Source organism: Phyllobates terribilis, unplaced genomic scaffold (genome assembly GCF_046119375.1).
Source record: "Phyllobates terribilis strain yellow unplaced genomic scaffold, ASM4611937v1 Scaffold_1__5_contigs__length_1240528914, whole genome shotgun sequence".
NCBI lineage: Eukaryota > Metazoa > Chordata > Amphibia > Anura > Dendrobatidae > Phyllobates > Phyllobates terribilis.
The window spans coordinates 21,854,871-21,872,294 of record NW_027362761.1 but is presented as its reverse complement, the minus strand read 5'-3'; the positions used below and the strand labels follow the sequence as shown (position 1 = coordinate 21,872,294).

At 48.3% G+C, this 17,424-nt stretch overlaps 1 protein-coding gene across 1 annotated transcript in view; it reads left to right on the top strand.

The window, feature by feature from the left end:
- Positions 1-17,424, top strand: part of JAK3 (Janus kinase 3) — a 792,993-nt gene that overhangs the window by 128,735 nt on the left and 646,834 nt on the right. Inside the window, exon 4 of the mRNA XM_073658556.1 lies at positions 17,193-17,310. Coding sequence (XP_073514657.1) covers positions 17,193-17,310 — 118 coding nt within the window. The remainder of the gene's footprint in view (positions 1-17,192; positions 17,311-17,424) is intronic.

Genomic DNA, 17,424 nt, shown 5'->3' with positions numbered 1-17,424 from the left:
TGCTAACGCTTTATAACAATTCAATTGGCAGATTTTTACAGAGCTCTTCCACAATGCCCACCCATCGGGACAACAGTTGCCCACCTTCCCTATGGGATCTAGTGGCGAATAGTTGATGCCATTAATCAGAGCGTCAGTTGCCCCGTCGACGTGGCAAGCATACGGTAAGGCATGGGAAGAGTGGACACGACTAGTAGCAGGCAGACGGGTTGACCAATGTGAACAAGCCAGATCACAAGTCACCATAGAATTTCTCCACCAGCTAATGATGAGGGGCATATCAGGGGCGTCAGCGCAGCGGTGTCTGACCGGAGTAGCATTTCACTTCCAACTACTGAATTGGGGAGATGTGACAAAGATTCATCATCAGACAATCCATAAAAGGGTGGAAAAGGGGTCAGCCAAGTCAGGAGTGTAGACGTCCCGTCCTGTGTCACTAAAACTGATTTCTCACATCATATCCCTAACACCATTAACATAACACTCACAATTTGAAGCAACACTACTGTCTACTGCATTTGTGATCGCCTTCTTCGGGGCGCTATGCATAAGCGAATTAGTCCCTCAATCCAAAATTAGCACCAGTGGAGGCTTATTACACCAGGACGTAGTCATAGGCAATAATGCAATACGTCTACGCATACACAAATCGAAAATGGTTCCAGCGGGCAGGGGCACTTGGGTACTTCTACAACCCACAAACGGTACACTGAGTCGGGTAACAATAGTAAAACCATATCTAACCATCAGATCACAAAGTAATTTGTTCCTATCACACATTGATGGGACGCCATTATCAAGATACCAGTTCCAAGCTATATTTAATAAATGCATAACATCGGCAGGGAACCACCCCAAAGATTACGGGACACACTCATTCCGCATAGGCGCGGCCACAGAAGCAGCAAGAGCAGGACTGTCAGAAACGGAAGTTCAGAGGATAGAGAGATGGTGATCCACGTGTTTGGCAAGATACATAAGACCGGACTTGTTATCCTAACGTGGTTTGTTTCTTTTACAGGTGACGCTAAGCCAACAGTGTGGGTGATAGGCCACTCGTATATATATTGGGCAGATTAAAGGGCGAAAGTCCGCCCAGGCGGGAGGAAATTAGAGTTTCATAACACATATTTCAACTGGAGAGGTATTAGAGGCCTGCTATGGCCACAGGTACTAATGGAGGTAATCAAGGTAGGGAGAGAGGCAAGATGTCTGGTCATCTTAGTTATACAGGCCGGGGGAAACAACCTAGGTCATCACAAGAGCGCATAACTAATGGCAATAATGAAACTAGACACTGAGCGCTTCAGAGAATTTTTCACAAAACTAGCTATAGTATGGTCAGAGATTGTGCCGATAGCGGTATGGCAAGGTGCGCGAGACATCACGGCCATCGAACGGACAAGGCGGGTAATAAATATTCGGATGGCAAAATTTAGAAGAGACAGAGGCGGTGTAGTGGTACGACACCGACAACTGGAAGGAGATAAAGCAGGCCTCATACGGCCTGACGGTGTTCACTTAATGGATATTGGACTGGACATATTCCTGTCAGGACTCCAGGACGGAGTGGAACAAGCGTTAAGAGTGATGGGTGGGGGTCAGAGTCCTGCATACGAGTACGCAGGATCCTCCGTGGCCTGGAAATAGAAAGGACATGTTGGAGAGTTACACTTGTTGGCCAAGTTGCCGGAGTGGAGACCCAGGGCATGCTGCAACAAGCTGAATTATTTTAGAAATAAAATGTCTTTCTAATGGAATGAGTATAAAGAGTTAATAAAGCTGTGACCGATCCTCACCCATCCAGTTGTAAGAGTTACATTATTGTATTGTCAAGGAAAGGGGGGCGGTAGGGGGGCTGAGCGTCTGGGTTTGGTTGGGGGTCCCCACAGTCTGCCTAGGCTAGATGCATTTAAAAATTCTTATTAGATACACAGGCGGTGCAGCTTGCTTCGCAGCTGGGCTACTACGCCCAAAGTATTGCCTAGGCTAGATGCAGTTAAAAATTCTACGCTGACTAGCAGACACTGAAGATTTGGAGCAGACCTCTGAGTAAACAGCTCTGCAGACTCAATCATCTGTGTTACCCCAAGCCATAGTGTATGTAGTTTCTTACAGTTAAAAGGGGGGGGGGGGGGCGACCCAACCCACCTGGAATTGACGATGCCAACGTCACGTAAGACACAGCAAGGGGACTCCAAAAAGAGTTTCCATTTTTTCCCAAAATTGTGGCACAGACACCACTTAACCCTAGAACGCATACCTGGGGCCTCGCAGTCCCGCCCTGTTAATTGTTTTCTATTTTCTGCAAGATTACTTTAGTTAGAATTTTGAAACTCTAGGTATTCTTCATGTATATAGTTGTTTGTCATTTGAGTTTGAGTTATTCAATGTTATTTGCACACGGGCCTAAAAGGCCCCAGGTATATGAAAGTGTAGATTTTTATGGTCATGCGTTCTAGGGTTAAGTGGCATCAATTGCCCCACAGTTGCTTAAAACGGTTGGTGAGGTGATATTACCAAATCCTCAAGCTTTTAGCCTCCCAAGGAAAACACAGGATTAGAAAAGTCCTTGCGAATCCATGATTTGTTCATCTTTATGAACGTGAGTCTGTCTACATTCTCAGTGGACAGCCGCGTGCGCTTATCTGTCAGCACACCATCAGCAGCGCTGAACACACGTTCAGAGAGAACACTGGCTGCAGGGCATGACAAGATCTCCAAGGCGTGAGTGGCGAGCTCCGGCCATTTTTCCAGATTGGAATACCAAAATGAGCAAGGGTCCAGTGACACAGTCATGGCTTCGATGTTCACTTGGAGATACTCCTGCACCATCCTCTCTAGGCATTGACTATGTGTCAGACTTCTTGTCTCCTGTGGCCTTGCAAAGGATGGTCTAAAAAAGTGGTGAAACGATTTCACAAAATTGCTGTTACCAGCAGATACTGTGTTACTGTTACGGTTTGAGTGATGAAGACTCGACAGTCCCGCGGTTGGCAAGTTAGAACTGTGAGATTCACTTCGTGCACCACTGGTGTTTTGTGGAAAAGCACATGTAAGATTCTGCAACAGCGTCTGCAGATACTCCTGCATGCGTCAATCCCTTTTTATGGCAGGAATTATTTCGGCAAATTTACTTTTGTACCGGGGATCTAAGAGTGTGGCAACCCAGTAGTCGAGATTACTTCGAATTCTGCAATCTGAGGGTCATGTTGCAGGTAGTGCAGCAAGAAGGCACTCATGTGTCTTGCGCATCCAGGAGGACCAAGTCCTTGTTGTGTTGGTAGCGAGGTAAGAATCATGCTTCTTTCCTCTGCCCTCTCCCCCCAACCTCGCACAACAGAAATGTGATCAAGGTCTCCCTCATCTGATGAGTCTTCCATGCCCATCGCCAGTTCATCCTCCACTTCTTCCTCGGCTCCTGCACCTTCCTCAACAGTTTGGCTGCTACCATGCGCCATGTTTAATCCCTCTCCCCCACCCTCCCATGCCTGCCTCCTTGGTGCTGCCAACCGTCTGGACCTTGGAGATGTTATCCCTTCCGCATACGACTCCTCCTCTACTTCCTCCACCTCCTCTTGTCCGACCACCTGACTCTGAATTCTGTTTAATGTGTGCTCCAGCATGTAAATCACCGGAATAGTTATGCTGATAATGGCATCGTCGTCAGCACTAAACATCTTCGTCGCCATTTCAAAACTGTGCAGAAAGGTGTGTGGCGCCCCTGAGGGTGCAGTCACCACAGAGTTACTGCATCTCACCCAGAGGTGTGGTATCTCACCCTCAGGTAAGGAAGGCGTATGGCTCGGGACCCTAACACCTGCATCCAACACATACCCGCAGTGGGGTTAGGGCGAGATTGCTCCTAAGGGAGAGCACAGTCCCAGGTCCCTAGCTGGTGGGAGGATCCTATGTAGTGGGTGCTTAGGGGAGCAGCTTAGGGGAGCACATGACAGGGAGAGTATAAATAGGAAGCCATCTTAGAAAGAGCAAGCCAGTCAGAGGAGGAAAAGTGACAGGAGCAGAGGCTCGGCATGAGCTCTGCTCCGGAGGCGGGCCTAGCCTGGGAGGCCCAGGACTGAAGGAGAGAAGAGAGGAGTGGGAGCAGGAAGGCTCCAGGAACCGAAGGGACCCTAGGGCTACGGGCCGTGCAGAAGGCCACCTGTACTCCCGCTGCTACCAGGAGGTAGAGGGGTCAGGCCAGATAAGGGGAACCGGTCCCTCAACTAGAGGAGAAACAGCAAGGCTCAACTAGAAACCGGAGGCTGCAGCATTTCATGTACTGCAGGCAAAAGTCCACACCAGTCTCACTAAGAAGGTAGCCACATAGGACCCAGGGGACGGAACACAAGTCGCCCGCCAAGGCCCGAGGATACCGGATAGAAGTGTCACTGGGTGTGAGGTGCAGGGAGAAGGCCAGAGAAAGGACACACAGAAGGGGGTCCTGCTAAGTACTCCGGAGCTATCTGGGGGTGGACTGAGCCCCTCACTGAGTACGCACAGCACGACGGGTGAGATAGCTCTGGTACCTGTAATCTGGACTGCAACAACTGTGAGTAAAGATCTTGGGACTGCATCACACGGACTCTGTGTTCATTACTGACTCCCTGCACTACAACCACCATCATCCACCCACACTGCCCTGAAGCTACACTCTTCCTGTGGTGAGTAATAATACCATTGCAGCAAAACCACCAGCTTCAGAGGACTGTTCCGCAGCGGCGGCCCCTTTGGCCGCACTCCACAGGTGGCGTAGTCGGACATTATAAAATCCATATATACAAATTACTGTTGGATTGACCGCCCTGGGTCACGGACCGGGTCACCGCCACAGTGACTACAACCCCCAGCGTCTACCGGCCCGGCTCCGGGTACCCCACGGCCCAGGGGGCGCGTCAACTTCATAGGTCCCTGATCTGAGACCACTCCTGCTGTGTGATTTGCCCCACCTCTGGATCTCGTTGGCCCAGGCTATACGTCAGAAACTATTGCACCAGGGCTTGTCGGTGCTGCCACAGTCGCTGCAACATGTGCAGAGTTGAATTCCACCGTGTCGGCACATCGCATTTCAGCCGGTGAACTGGCAGGCCCAACGACTTCTGTAGAGATGTAAGTCGTTGAGCTGCGGGATGCGAACGGCGGAAGTGAGCACACAGCGACCGTGCCCTCTGCAGAAGGCCATCTAGTCCGGGAGAGTGGGCTAAAAATTTATGGACAACCAGGTTCAACACGTGAGCCATACAAGGCACGTGTGTAACATTGCCCCGGCGAAGGGCCGCACCCAGGTTTGCAGCATTGTCGCACACGGCCTTCCCTGGTTGCAGGTCCAGTGGAGACAACCATTCATGAAACTGGGTCTCCAGAGCTGACCACAAGTCCTCAGCTGTGTGACTCACATTTCCCAGACATTTCAAAGTAAACACTGATGCCGTTGAGCCCTGCTGCCAGCATAGTAAGGAGGTGCGCAGTTAGAAAGCAGGTGGCATTACCAGACAGGCTTTGGGTGCAGGTGGAGGACCGAGAGGAGGTTGAGGAGGCAGAAGCAGTGGAGGAACTTCTAGATAAAGAGGATTGACGTACAACTCGCGGGGACGGCAAGACTTGGACAGCAGCCCCTTGTCCTGCTGTCACCATAGTTACCCAGTGCCCTGTCAGCGACATGTAACGCCCCTGTCCATGCCTACTCGTCCAAGTGTCTGTGGTGAAATGCACCCTGTCACACACAGAGTTTCTCAAAGAAGCGGTGATGTTGTGTGCGACATGCTGGTGGAGCGCAGGCACACCTTTCTTTGAGAAGTAGTGCCGACTGGGCATCTGGTACTGGGGCACTGCGACGGACATAAGGTCTCAAAAATCCACTGTGTCCTCCAGGCGGAAAGGCAGCATTTCTGTAGCCAACAGCTTGCAGATGGTGAAATTCAACCTCTTAGCTTTCTCATGGCTAGGAGGAAATGGTCTTTTACTTGTCCACATCTGAGGGACCGAGGGCTGGCTGTTGTGCTTTGACGGGGTTGAGTAGGGTGTCCCTGGCAAACTGCCGGTCTGTGAGGAAGATGCAGGCGGACATGTTAGGTTGCCTTGATCCAAAGGTGGTGCTCTCGATGTCAGAGAGCTCTCAACACCAGCAGGTGTTTCCACTTCCCAATGAACTGACGACCTGCCAATCACACTGGCTGTTGCAGGTAAAGAGGTGGCAGGTCTGCGTCCAAAAACATGTGTGACTGCTGTCCCCCCAGTCACAGAGGATGAAGAGGCCGCGGATGCACAAGATGGGGCAGACGGTGGTTGGCCCAGCCTGCTAGGCCGCATTGTAGCACAGTGAGCTTCCCACTGCAACTTATGCTTCATATCCATGTGACGGTACATGCATGAAGTACTCAAACTATGGATTTTTTGGCCTCTACTTAGCTTTTGGTGACAAATATTACAGATAACACGAGTTGGGTCATCCTTATCGATCTGAATAAATGCCCAGGCTATGCAAGGCTTAGAGCCCATGCGACCTGAAGAGCCACTACGACTTGTGGTCAGAGGCGGAGTTGTGGTTGAGGATGCAGTTGTTGACGTGCTTCCAGTACTCCGTCTCTGTCCAGGAAGGCGCAACCTAACCTCGTCGTCAATAGCATCTGTGACGCCCCGCTGCGCTTGGTATCACAGATCCTAGAAGAGTGTATTGATGGAATCCTCCACAAGAGGCCCCCATAAACATTCACACATCTCCACCTTCCACCTCAGACCAGCAGAGGGAGCCCGTTAGGGATATAAATAGGGAAGGTGGAGCTAGGCAGTTCAGTTCCTCTGAAGAGTTCCTGCAGTAGAGAAGCCTAAGAGAGGTCAGTCTGCAGTGGAGCTCAGTCTAGTCTAGAGAACTCAGTTAATAGTTCAGCAGTGGAGCACGAGGCTCCTGTTAGCTAGATTCAGGGAGCCCAGATAGAGCTTAAGGTGTGCCGGCGTCATAAGATCGGTGAAGCGCGGCAAGCTGCCGTTAGTGTGTATAGCCTATTGAGGGCCCGAGTAGGCCGAAGGCGAGTGGCGAGTTAGTACATAAGGGGCAGAGGAGCTTAACCAGCTCACCCCGAAGCATTTACCGGACACCGGATCCGAGCTTACCGGGATCTCTATGACCCAGTAAGGCATAACCGGAATCCCTGGAGAACTACAAGTCCCAGGATCGCTAAGGTGCTGATACGTAACAGAGCCAGGAGACGCTTAGGCCCCGCATACTGGGAGCGTGAACTTCAAGAGAAGGCCCTACCACAAGGTCAGCCAGCGCAGGACAGAGACAAAGTTAGGCCTAGCTCCAGGCAGGTCAGAAACTTACTGCGCAGAGGCAAGAAACAGGAGGCCCTACACCCGCTCATTGGGGAGGATCCTGATATGCACCCTTCACCCTACAGTGCTCCAGGATGTGCCTGAATTTCCTCCAGTAAAAGGTACTGAAGTGACTACCGTGTCCGTTTCCGTTCTTGCTCTGACCCAGCTGGGTCTCGCCTGTCCTGCATTCCCCCTGCATACGCTGCCCTGAGACCTAGCTCCACCTGTGGGGAGCTATACCATCGAGCTGCCTTATCACGGGCCTCAGTGGACTGCTGCAGCGCTGGTGCTTCTCACCAGATACCACAGGTGGTGTCACAAACTCTTATAAAATTAACAATTATCCACCCTTTTAAAGAGTGACCCCAGGGTACGGGCCAGGGAGCCGACCACCGCGACATCCCAAAGGCCAGGCAAAGGCCCGGGTGACCTCATCGACTGGCTGACTGTGGGTTGACAGTAAGTGGGATCTCCAACCTTGTCATCATCACCCTGTGTGTTATCACACCCGTCGTCCTCAAAGCCAACCTCTTCCTGCCCTGACCGAAAAGTCAAGTTGTCGCTCCAATCAGGTATTTGAGTCTCATCATCGTCTTCATCATTGTCTCCACCAACAGGAGTTACAGTTTGGGAACGAGGGTCTACATTATGCTCAGAACCTTCTTCATCTGGTCCTGGATCCGACTTATAAAGATTCTGGGCATCAGTGCAGATCATTTCCTCATCTGGATTAACAGAAGCTCTGGAGCAGACCTCCGTTTCCCAGGCTATAGTATGAGTAAACAGCTGTGCAGACTCAACCATCTGTGTTACCCCATACTCAGACGGGCAGCTGGAGACTTGGGAGCTGTGAGGAAGCAAGTGCGATTGGGGTGACACCTCTGAGGACTGGAGTATTTGTGATGTTGAAGTTGAGGTGGAGGAGAGCCCACTTGAAGGAGCACTTGATATCCGCTGAAGCACCTGCTGTTTTTGTGCCTCATCTGGAATTTGTAGCGATGGGCGTGTCCGTAACAAAGGGATCGTATCACATTGTCCACGAAAAGAAGTCGACATGTTAGTTTGGCTGGAAGATGGTCTTTCTTCTGCAGATGTTACTCCCCCCCCACCGCGGGGGGCTCGACCCACCAGCGGACAGGCACCAGTATTAGGAGAGGGGGGCTGGCCATCAGGGTCCACCGCGGCTCTGGCACAAACCCGGCGACACGGAGGTGGCACGGGCAGGAACGGACTGGCCGTGTCGGCTTCTCACTTTTTGGATTTTAGAAGGGCATGACATGCCTATATCTGTGTCTCCCCCTCCTTTTACTCCTCCACCTCTTTTATTTTCGCATGACTATATGTACTTGTCACTTTTCCATGTGTTAGTTATGTCTTCTGAGCAGTTTGTCAGCTTTTGGACACCTTTGAAGGTGTTTTCTATGTGTTTCTATGTGTTTTTGTTTGCCTGCCATTGGTTTTAACGGTGTTCGAAGGTGTTCGACGAACAGTTCGACGAACAGTTCGGCGAACACATGGGTGTTCGACGAACCGAACCGAACTCGAACACTACGGGGGTGGCTCAACACTAGTCTTTACTAGAACAGGTGAACTGACCCACAAACAGTCCCGGCTAGGAGGGGACGTGGATGTCTGAGAGCAATTGGGAAATTGGCCCTGGTCAGGGTGAGGGTGTAGGCCTACCGTGCCCTCTGCGCTCCTTCTGGCTATCTCCTCCTTATAGGGTAACAGCCCACGTTTCCGAGCTCTCCGTGTATTCTCGCCTGTATGGCCTGCAACGTGGGTCCCTTTCTACTCCCGGCCTGGTACGGCTTTGCTGGTCCCTTCTGTTGTGGCAGAGCCTCCGGGCTTCTTAGGCCAAGGAACATACAGTCCCCTGCAGACTGGTTATCTGCTGCAGGACGTGGAATCCTCACAGCCTCAGACACCATAGTCTGGTAAATTGAGTTCTTTGTCTGCCAAGACAGGCTCACTTTGCCTCTTGTCTCTGGCTTGTGGCTCTCCTACTGCCACACTTCCTCTTAGGGTGCAATACAACTGTCCCGCTCTGCTCTGGGACACTTCTCAATCCTGAGACAGGTCGTCCAGTTCTCTCTAACCCTGCCCCCAGTTCCAGCTTTTATAGGGGCAGCCTGCTCCCCCTACTGGCCTGAGACAGGAGGTATTGCATGCTAATGTTCCCCTGACTAGAGAACCTCCCCCTTGCTCTCAGACACAGCTTTATTATATTTGTGGCATCCAGGCCAGGGTGACACACTTGCAACACAGATAGGCTACTCCACTGACTAACACACTCTGCAATAGGCCAAAAAGGATTAGCTTTGCTAGATTTACCCAAATGCTGTGAAAAAAACTTGCACAGCACTGGCACAGACCTGCCTGGCAAAAACTGATAGGAACTGATATAACTTAGTCCTGAAAAGGACTGCAATTACAATTAGTCTTTACTCCCACAACCTATTTATTTAAGAGCACAGACCAGCCTGATAAAAGTCGTAGGAAATTATGTAACCTAGTCCTTAAAAGGACTGCAATCACAACTATTCCCTACTCCCAAGCTATCTGTAGATTTGTGCGAAAATTGGCTTGAAATTAACAAGGTATAGCGCACACAGCAACAGCGGTGCCGTCTAACACGCAGCTGCAGCAGTGAGAAAATGGTGGCGACGGGGAAAATGGCTTGGTCTTATAGGGCAAGGACATGTGACATACACTGCCAATGACACATGCCCTTGCTTGTGTGAAAAAAAGCACTTCGCTCCGTGTGTGCGCTGCTGATAGGCTGACAGACTGCACCGCCCCACTGTAAATGCGGGAAAGAGAAAAAAAAATGGAGATCTTCATTATTCCTGCAGAGATCCATCCCCTGCCTCTCCCCGCCCCGCTGTACACTCAAACTGCATATTAACATTAATTTTCAGCATTACTGAGAAAAAATCCAGTTATGATTTTGGTGCACGAACAGTTATCGAACATAAACTCGAACAGCCGAATTTTTCTCAAATCGTTCGTGTTCGCCGAACGGCTCGAACACCGCCCAAAACAGCTCGAATTTGAGATTGGCGAACAGTTCGAGTCGAACACCGATCATCTCTAGTTGTTAGTGCCCACTCACTGCCCACCATGTGCTGAGTTATTTCCCAAATATTTCATTATTTTATATATGAGAAAACATATATGATAAGGCTCCAGGTAATCCACTGAGGCCTGTGCTATCCACCATCTTAGGTAAAGTAAAATAAGCACATGGTGGATCTACACGGATCCTGCAAACACATGAGGGGACAAGATAAAGAAGCATTATGGATATATCAGGCAGGGCAGCATGTAAAATAGAGGACTAAATGCTGCCATATCTCCAGAGATAAAGCACTGAGATGGAAGTCATGTACAGATTATATATACTGTATAGGAGAATAAACCTGTACCACAGGATCTGTATTTACAGCATGACCCGTATATAGCAGAGATTGAGGTCACATACACATGTCACATATATAATGAGGAATGATAACCTGGATATACTGGATCTGTATACATAATAATTATACAGCACAGGGATGGATCGTTACCCAGATTGCACATATATAGTGAGGAGAATACCCTGGATATACTGGATCTGTAGACACTGCATGATCAGTATGTAGTACATAGAAGAGGTCACATACCGGTCACCAGATTCCATAAATGGGAAGAGGGGGGTTAATTACCACACAGGAGGGGCAGTATACACTGCAATGACATTATGTGCAGCCTCTCCTCATCATACAGTTACTGTAACTTCCCCGGCTGCTCCTCTCTCACCAGTCTCTAGTACGCGTGACTGCTGAGTTCCACCGTAGAGAGCATTGTAATGGCAGACACTGTATGTGTCCATGCTCTGTCCTATCAGAAATATACCATCTTCCGGCCCCGTCTGCTCCTCTCTCACCAGTCTCTAGTAAATGTGACTGCCCAGCTCCACCATAGTAATGGCAGAAACTGTATGCGTCCATGCTCCATCCTCCACTATTCCACAGTAATGGCAGACACTGTATGTGTCCTTGCTCTGTCCTCCACTATTACACAGTGATGGCAGATATCTGCTCACAGCCCTTGTTCCCCATATAACACAGTCACCAGCATCACAGAACTGATGAAGAAACTGTATAATACAGCAGTAATGTGTGATATATCAGCCATGTCTGCAGTGAGGTCACAGAGGAGCTGCATCTGCAGTGTGTGAGATGAGTGGTAGCAGAAACATGAGAAAACATGGTGACTACATGAATTTCTGAGGTAATAGTGATCAGATATATGATGTAGGAGCTGATACTACACTAGTACATGCTGTCTGAGGTGAATGTGGTCATATCATTTGTAATGTGAGGTGATAACCCCAGTATTATACTCCCTGACACGGCAGACATATTTCCTCGAGGTTCATCCGGTGAGAGAAAGAGAGAATGACAAGTCAGAGAGTTACGGGGGGTAGCTGAGACGCTGGAGAATATGATCAGGGCTGGTGTTTCTGGTCCCCGATCACGTGATCGCCGTTATTCACTGAATAACGGCGATCACAAAAAAAAAGTGTGCCCGCAGATACAATCATTTCTCTCTCCTCTGACATGATATACATGTCAGAGGAGAGAGAAATGAAGCCCCCCAAACCCACCTGCTACCTCCGCCATCCCCTGATCACCCCCGGATCTTCCCCCGGCCCACCGGCATCTTGCTGCAGAAAAAAAATGGCGGGCGCATGCGCAGTGCGCCCACCAAGATCTGCTGGCCGGTACCCGGCAACAACAGGGAATTTTCCCAATTGGTTCATTTTGATAACTGTGATAAACCCTATCACAGTGATCAAAATAAAAAAAAAATTATAAATCAAACCCCCCTTTGTCCCCCCCTTAGTGAGATAGAAATTATAAAATATATTTTGTTCCATTCTTTGTAGTTAGGGTTGTGTTAGGGATAGGATTAGGGTTGTGTTAGGGTTAGGGTTAGGATTAGGGTTAGGGTTGTGTTAGGGTTAGGGTTGTGTTAGGGTTAGGATTAGGGTTAGGGTTGTGTTAGAGTTAGTATTAGGGTTGTTAGGGTTATGGTTAGGATTAGGATTAGGGTTGTGTTAGGGTTGGGGTTGAAGTTGGGATTTTTTCAAAAGTAAAGAAAAAAAATAATGACGATATGGCGACTAGTGTTGAGCGCAAGTGCTCGCTACTTGAATTTGCATCGGGTACTCGGGTATGCACCGAGTATCGTGGGTGCTTGAGTGACATGCTCAAGTCTCCGCCCCATATGCATTACGGCCAAAAAAAACTCGCGGGGATTGCCTGCCATGCACGAGCGATCCCCACATGTTTTTTTTGGGGTGTCTAAAAACCGTGAAACATGCGGGCGGGGACTCGAGCATGTCACTTGAGCACCCGCAATACATGGTGCATACCCGATGCAAACTCAAGTAGCGAGCACTTGCGTTCAAGACTAATGACAACTTATTCAATATGATGACCTAATGTTATCAAATTCTGTGTCGTACCTCTGGGTTCAAAATGTTCACTATACCCCTTGATAAAATACTTGAGGGGTCTAGTTTCCAAAATGGGGTCACTTGTGGGGGGTTTCCACTGTTTAGGCACATCAGGGGCTCCCCAAATGCAACATGGTGTCCACTAATTATTCAAGCAAATTTTAGATTCAAAAAGTCAAATGTTGCTCTTTCCCTTCCGAACCCTGTCGTGTGCCCAAACAGTGGTTTTCCCCCACATATGGGGTATCTGCATGCTCAGGAGAAATTGCACAACACATTTTGGGGTCCATTTTTTCCTGTTACCCCTGCAAAAATAAAAAAAATTGGGTCTAAATTAACATTTTTGTGAAAAAAGTTACATGTTCATTTTTTTCTTCCACATTCCAAAAATTCCTGTGAAGCACCTGAAGGGTTAATAAACTTCTTGAATGTGGTTTTGAGCACCTGAAGGGGTGCAGTTTTTAGAATGGTGTCACTTTTGGGTATTTTCTGCCATAAAGGTTGAAGCGTTCCAGAGTTATTACCTCATAAAGTGACAGTGGTCAGAATTGTAAAATTTGGCTTGGTCATCAAGGACATAATTGGCTCCGTCCTTAAGGGGCTAAAGCATAATCACTCTTGCTTAAAGTCTGCACAGCTATACAAACAAAGCTGCAGGAGTTAAAGGTCCACCCCTCCCAAAGTCATGTCCCCCTCTGCTTAGTGCTCCTGGGGTTTCTTTACTTCCTGTGATGTTTCATTTGAGGGGAATTTTAAATGGGAGGATGGCACTGCAATCACTTCTCCCTTCTATGACCCCACCTGGAACAGGACATCATCAGTGGGTGATGCTGCCGTCACTACACACCATAATACAGTCACAAGGGTTAGAAAGTTAGGCATAGACATGTAGCACCCTGAGGATTCGGCTGCTACAGGGGTATTGCACCTCAACCCAGAGGTGTGATATTCCACTCCCGGGTAAGGATGGAGTGTGGGACTGAGCCCAGAAAGCTGCATGCACTACACACATCCCATTTCCGAGGAACAGACCAACGGTACTCCCACTTAGAAATGTGCAGGTACGACCGAGTCTGTTCCTGGCTGGAGTGGGAGGGGGGTGGTACATCCCAAGTAGTGTAGGGGCAGATAGGGGGAGCAGCCTGGGTAAAGATAGGAGCTCATTGGGTGCTGGTCACCTGAGCTCACACATAGAGGGAGTATTTAAGGTGGGCACCATCTAAGATCAGGGTCAGTCAGTCTTTGCAGAGGAGCCAGTTTGCCACAGTCGGTCAGTCTGTGAGGAGTCAGTCAGCCTTTTGCAGAGAAGCCAGAGGAAGAGGAGCAGAGCAGCCCCAGGCCCAGAGAGAGTGAGAGAGGAGAGTCAGAAGGACCCAGAGAAAACAAGCAGGAACTCTGAGAACCCATATACAAACCTAGGGTGAAGAGTTGGCAAAAGGGTACCGGATCCCAAACTGGTGGGGGCTCAAGCACACATCAGCCAGAGACCGGAGGCCGTGGGCAGGATCTGCCACGGCCACCCACCACATCCACCCTGAAGGCAAACCACGTGTAGGGTCAGGGAACCCAAGGCCAAGGGTTTCCCAACAGAAGGCCCGAGGGAGCTGGACCTAGGTGGATCCCTGGTGGGGACGGCCAGAAGACAGGACAGGAAGGAGGGCTCAGGGTCACGCTCCGGACTTGCTTGGGGGTTGGCTGAATCCAGGACCTGGTGGACGCAGCACGGCTCGGGTGGTCACTTGAAGCTGGAGTGACCGGAACATCAGCAGTAAGTAAATACCCTAAACTGCACAACCCGACTCTGTCTTTAATTACCACCTATGCTGCACCACCACAACCCCCATCCTCTGCACCTGACCCCCTGAGGCTATACCCCACCCGTTGGGGGTTATACTATCAAAAGCTGCACCAACACCATCAGCCTCAGCGGACCCTGCTGCAGCGGCGGCCGTAGTGACCGCAATACAACGGGTGGCGTAGTCGACATAAAGAACTTTATAACATCTGTAGGACTGCCACATACTCTGAGCTTGACACCCTGGGCACGGACCGGGTCACAGCCACTCGGAAGACTACAACCCCCATCTGATCCGGCTCCGGGTATTCCCCTAAAGAATATGGCCCAGGGGGTGCGTCAGACATACTAACGCACACACTGCACTACAGCATATGACGGCTAGTAGCAACTAATACTATCATTTGCACATCATATAGAATTTTCTGATATTTACATACCCTATCGGTCATAGCTGTATTGCAATTTTGTAACAGCTTTCCTATTGATTAAAAAAAAAATGTATTCTTCCCTTGTGACACTTTAGTAATATAATAACTAAGTAACCTTGCATAATAATTAGTAATTTACTGTGTTTTTACTGTTTAGAAGAAAAACTTTTACTTAAAAATGTAATAAGATAAAATTTACATAAGAAAATGAAATTACTTATTAAAGCTATAACTAAGGCTCAAAAGACCCTGGTGTAGCTGCTACTTCTACACCCCTTATAGATACACCATGGAGCTCCTGAGCTTCCACAGGTTTTGGTGTCCTTTGACACATTATGATTTCTTCTATATTAAAGGCATTTTCTGAGACATTGCAAATTTTCGGCAAGCACTGTAGCAATCATATAGCTGAATAAATCGGACCGAGATCAGAACTCAGTCGGCTCTCCCGATCTGAGTGTGACAGCTTCATGTATTTCTATGTAGCTGTTTGCTCGGGTGAAAAAGCCTGTGGCCAGTCCATGCACTGTGTTCCAATCTCAGTCCGATTCATACAGCCATCAGACTGTGCCCTAACAGTGAGTAATATACTCACTGTTAGGCCGGGGTCACATTAACGTATAGCATCCAATGCAAGAGCGTGAGCAGAGTATCAGTGCACTTGGATCCGATCTTCTCGCATGCGCACAGGTGAGGAGAAGGAGAGATTAATCTCTCCATCTTCTCCATTGCTTGTCTCGGTGTATATCAGACTGCACTCGGATGGGATCCGAGTGCAGTCTGCTGTTTTGCACGCACCCATTGACTTGAATAGTTGCGCGCCGTGCAAGATACGTTGCCAATCGCAGCATGCTGAGATTTTTTTTCTCACGTCGAATTGGCATGAGAAAAAATTCACAGATCTGCTCTGCCTCGTTGAATAACACTGGTCAGAGTGCAATGTGAGATTTATTCTATTTGCCAGTTAGATGAAATTGAAAGAAGCAGAAAGAGAAACTAGTCAGCACTTGACCGCAAGTAAAGTAAGCAAGTTGCATACTTGGTGTCACATGACGACCGTTTGATGTCAGAGTCGAGTCCATTTTGCACACTGTTAGCGTTCGGAATGCTACAGCTCTGCTGGGTTCACATCACATCTGTATCCCCATTCATGACTGCCATTGATTTCAATGAGGTAAAGAGAGTCCAAAATAAGCCAGACACAATAGTGTAGTATAGTACTCTAAAAGGACAACGTCAAACAGAAGATCAAAGGAGTCCAAAGTTTTACATTGTAGACTCTCTCTGCCTCAATGTAGTCGATGGCTCTGTTACGCCTGAATCCTATTTTTCAAAGATTCAAACTAAAGCCCCAAACAGAGGCATGAATGTTGAGATAGACGGGATGTGAACCTGGCCTTATGTATTACACTATGTCACAATTCTCTTTTAGTACATTCGTAGTACATTTTTATTCATTTAAAAAATGTTTTGTGTTGTATGAAAATGAACAGTACAGCATTTTCTTATGCAAACTACAGAGGATAAGCAACTTTTGTTGAGGTCACAAATCAACCGAAAAATCAGTTTGGATCACTAGTAGTGTTGAGCGAGTATGTTCTATTAACCCTTTCGCCGAGTATGCTCGGGCCGAGCTCCGAGTATTTACAGCTGCTCGGTGATATGGTTAAATCGCTCCTGTGTGCATGATTTGTGACTGTTTGACAGTTTTATTACATGTGAGGAATGTGTAAGAAATAGACATTCCTCACATGTAATAAAGCTGTCAAACAGTCGCAAATCATGGACACGGGAGCGATTTAACCTTATCACCGAGCAGCTGTAAATACTCGGAGCTCGGCCCCGAGCATACTCGGAACAGAACATACTCGCTCAACCCTAATCACTACATTGAAGAACATGTAAAACATGGTTCTGGATGTTATGGCCAATAAGCAGATATGCAGGGTGCTTTAATAGGACAAAGTAAGGTAGCCGCTCACTTATTCAAGAACTGAAATGCAAGAAAAGAGAAGGGAAAGATGAAATTTTCCAGGAAGAGGAGTATAGCCTCAGTTCATACTTTTCTTATAGTACCATTGGATTTACCAATGTATTTCCTCTATACTAATCATTTTTTTTTTTTGCTTGTCTCCACGTATAGATTTTTTTTTCCAGGTTGGATTGGAACCAGTGAACAAAAATCTGCGCGCTGCTGTCTAATGAATTTGGCTCCCGAGCCAGTTCTCAGCTACCAGGTTATAGACTATCTCTTTGCTCAGGTTAGTTAAGAAAAAACAGTATGCTACTATCTCAAGAGCTTAGTAATTAAAGATTAACCAATTTTTTTCTTTTTAATTATTGAGCAGCATTTGTAAAGCTATACATCTTTGTAA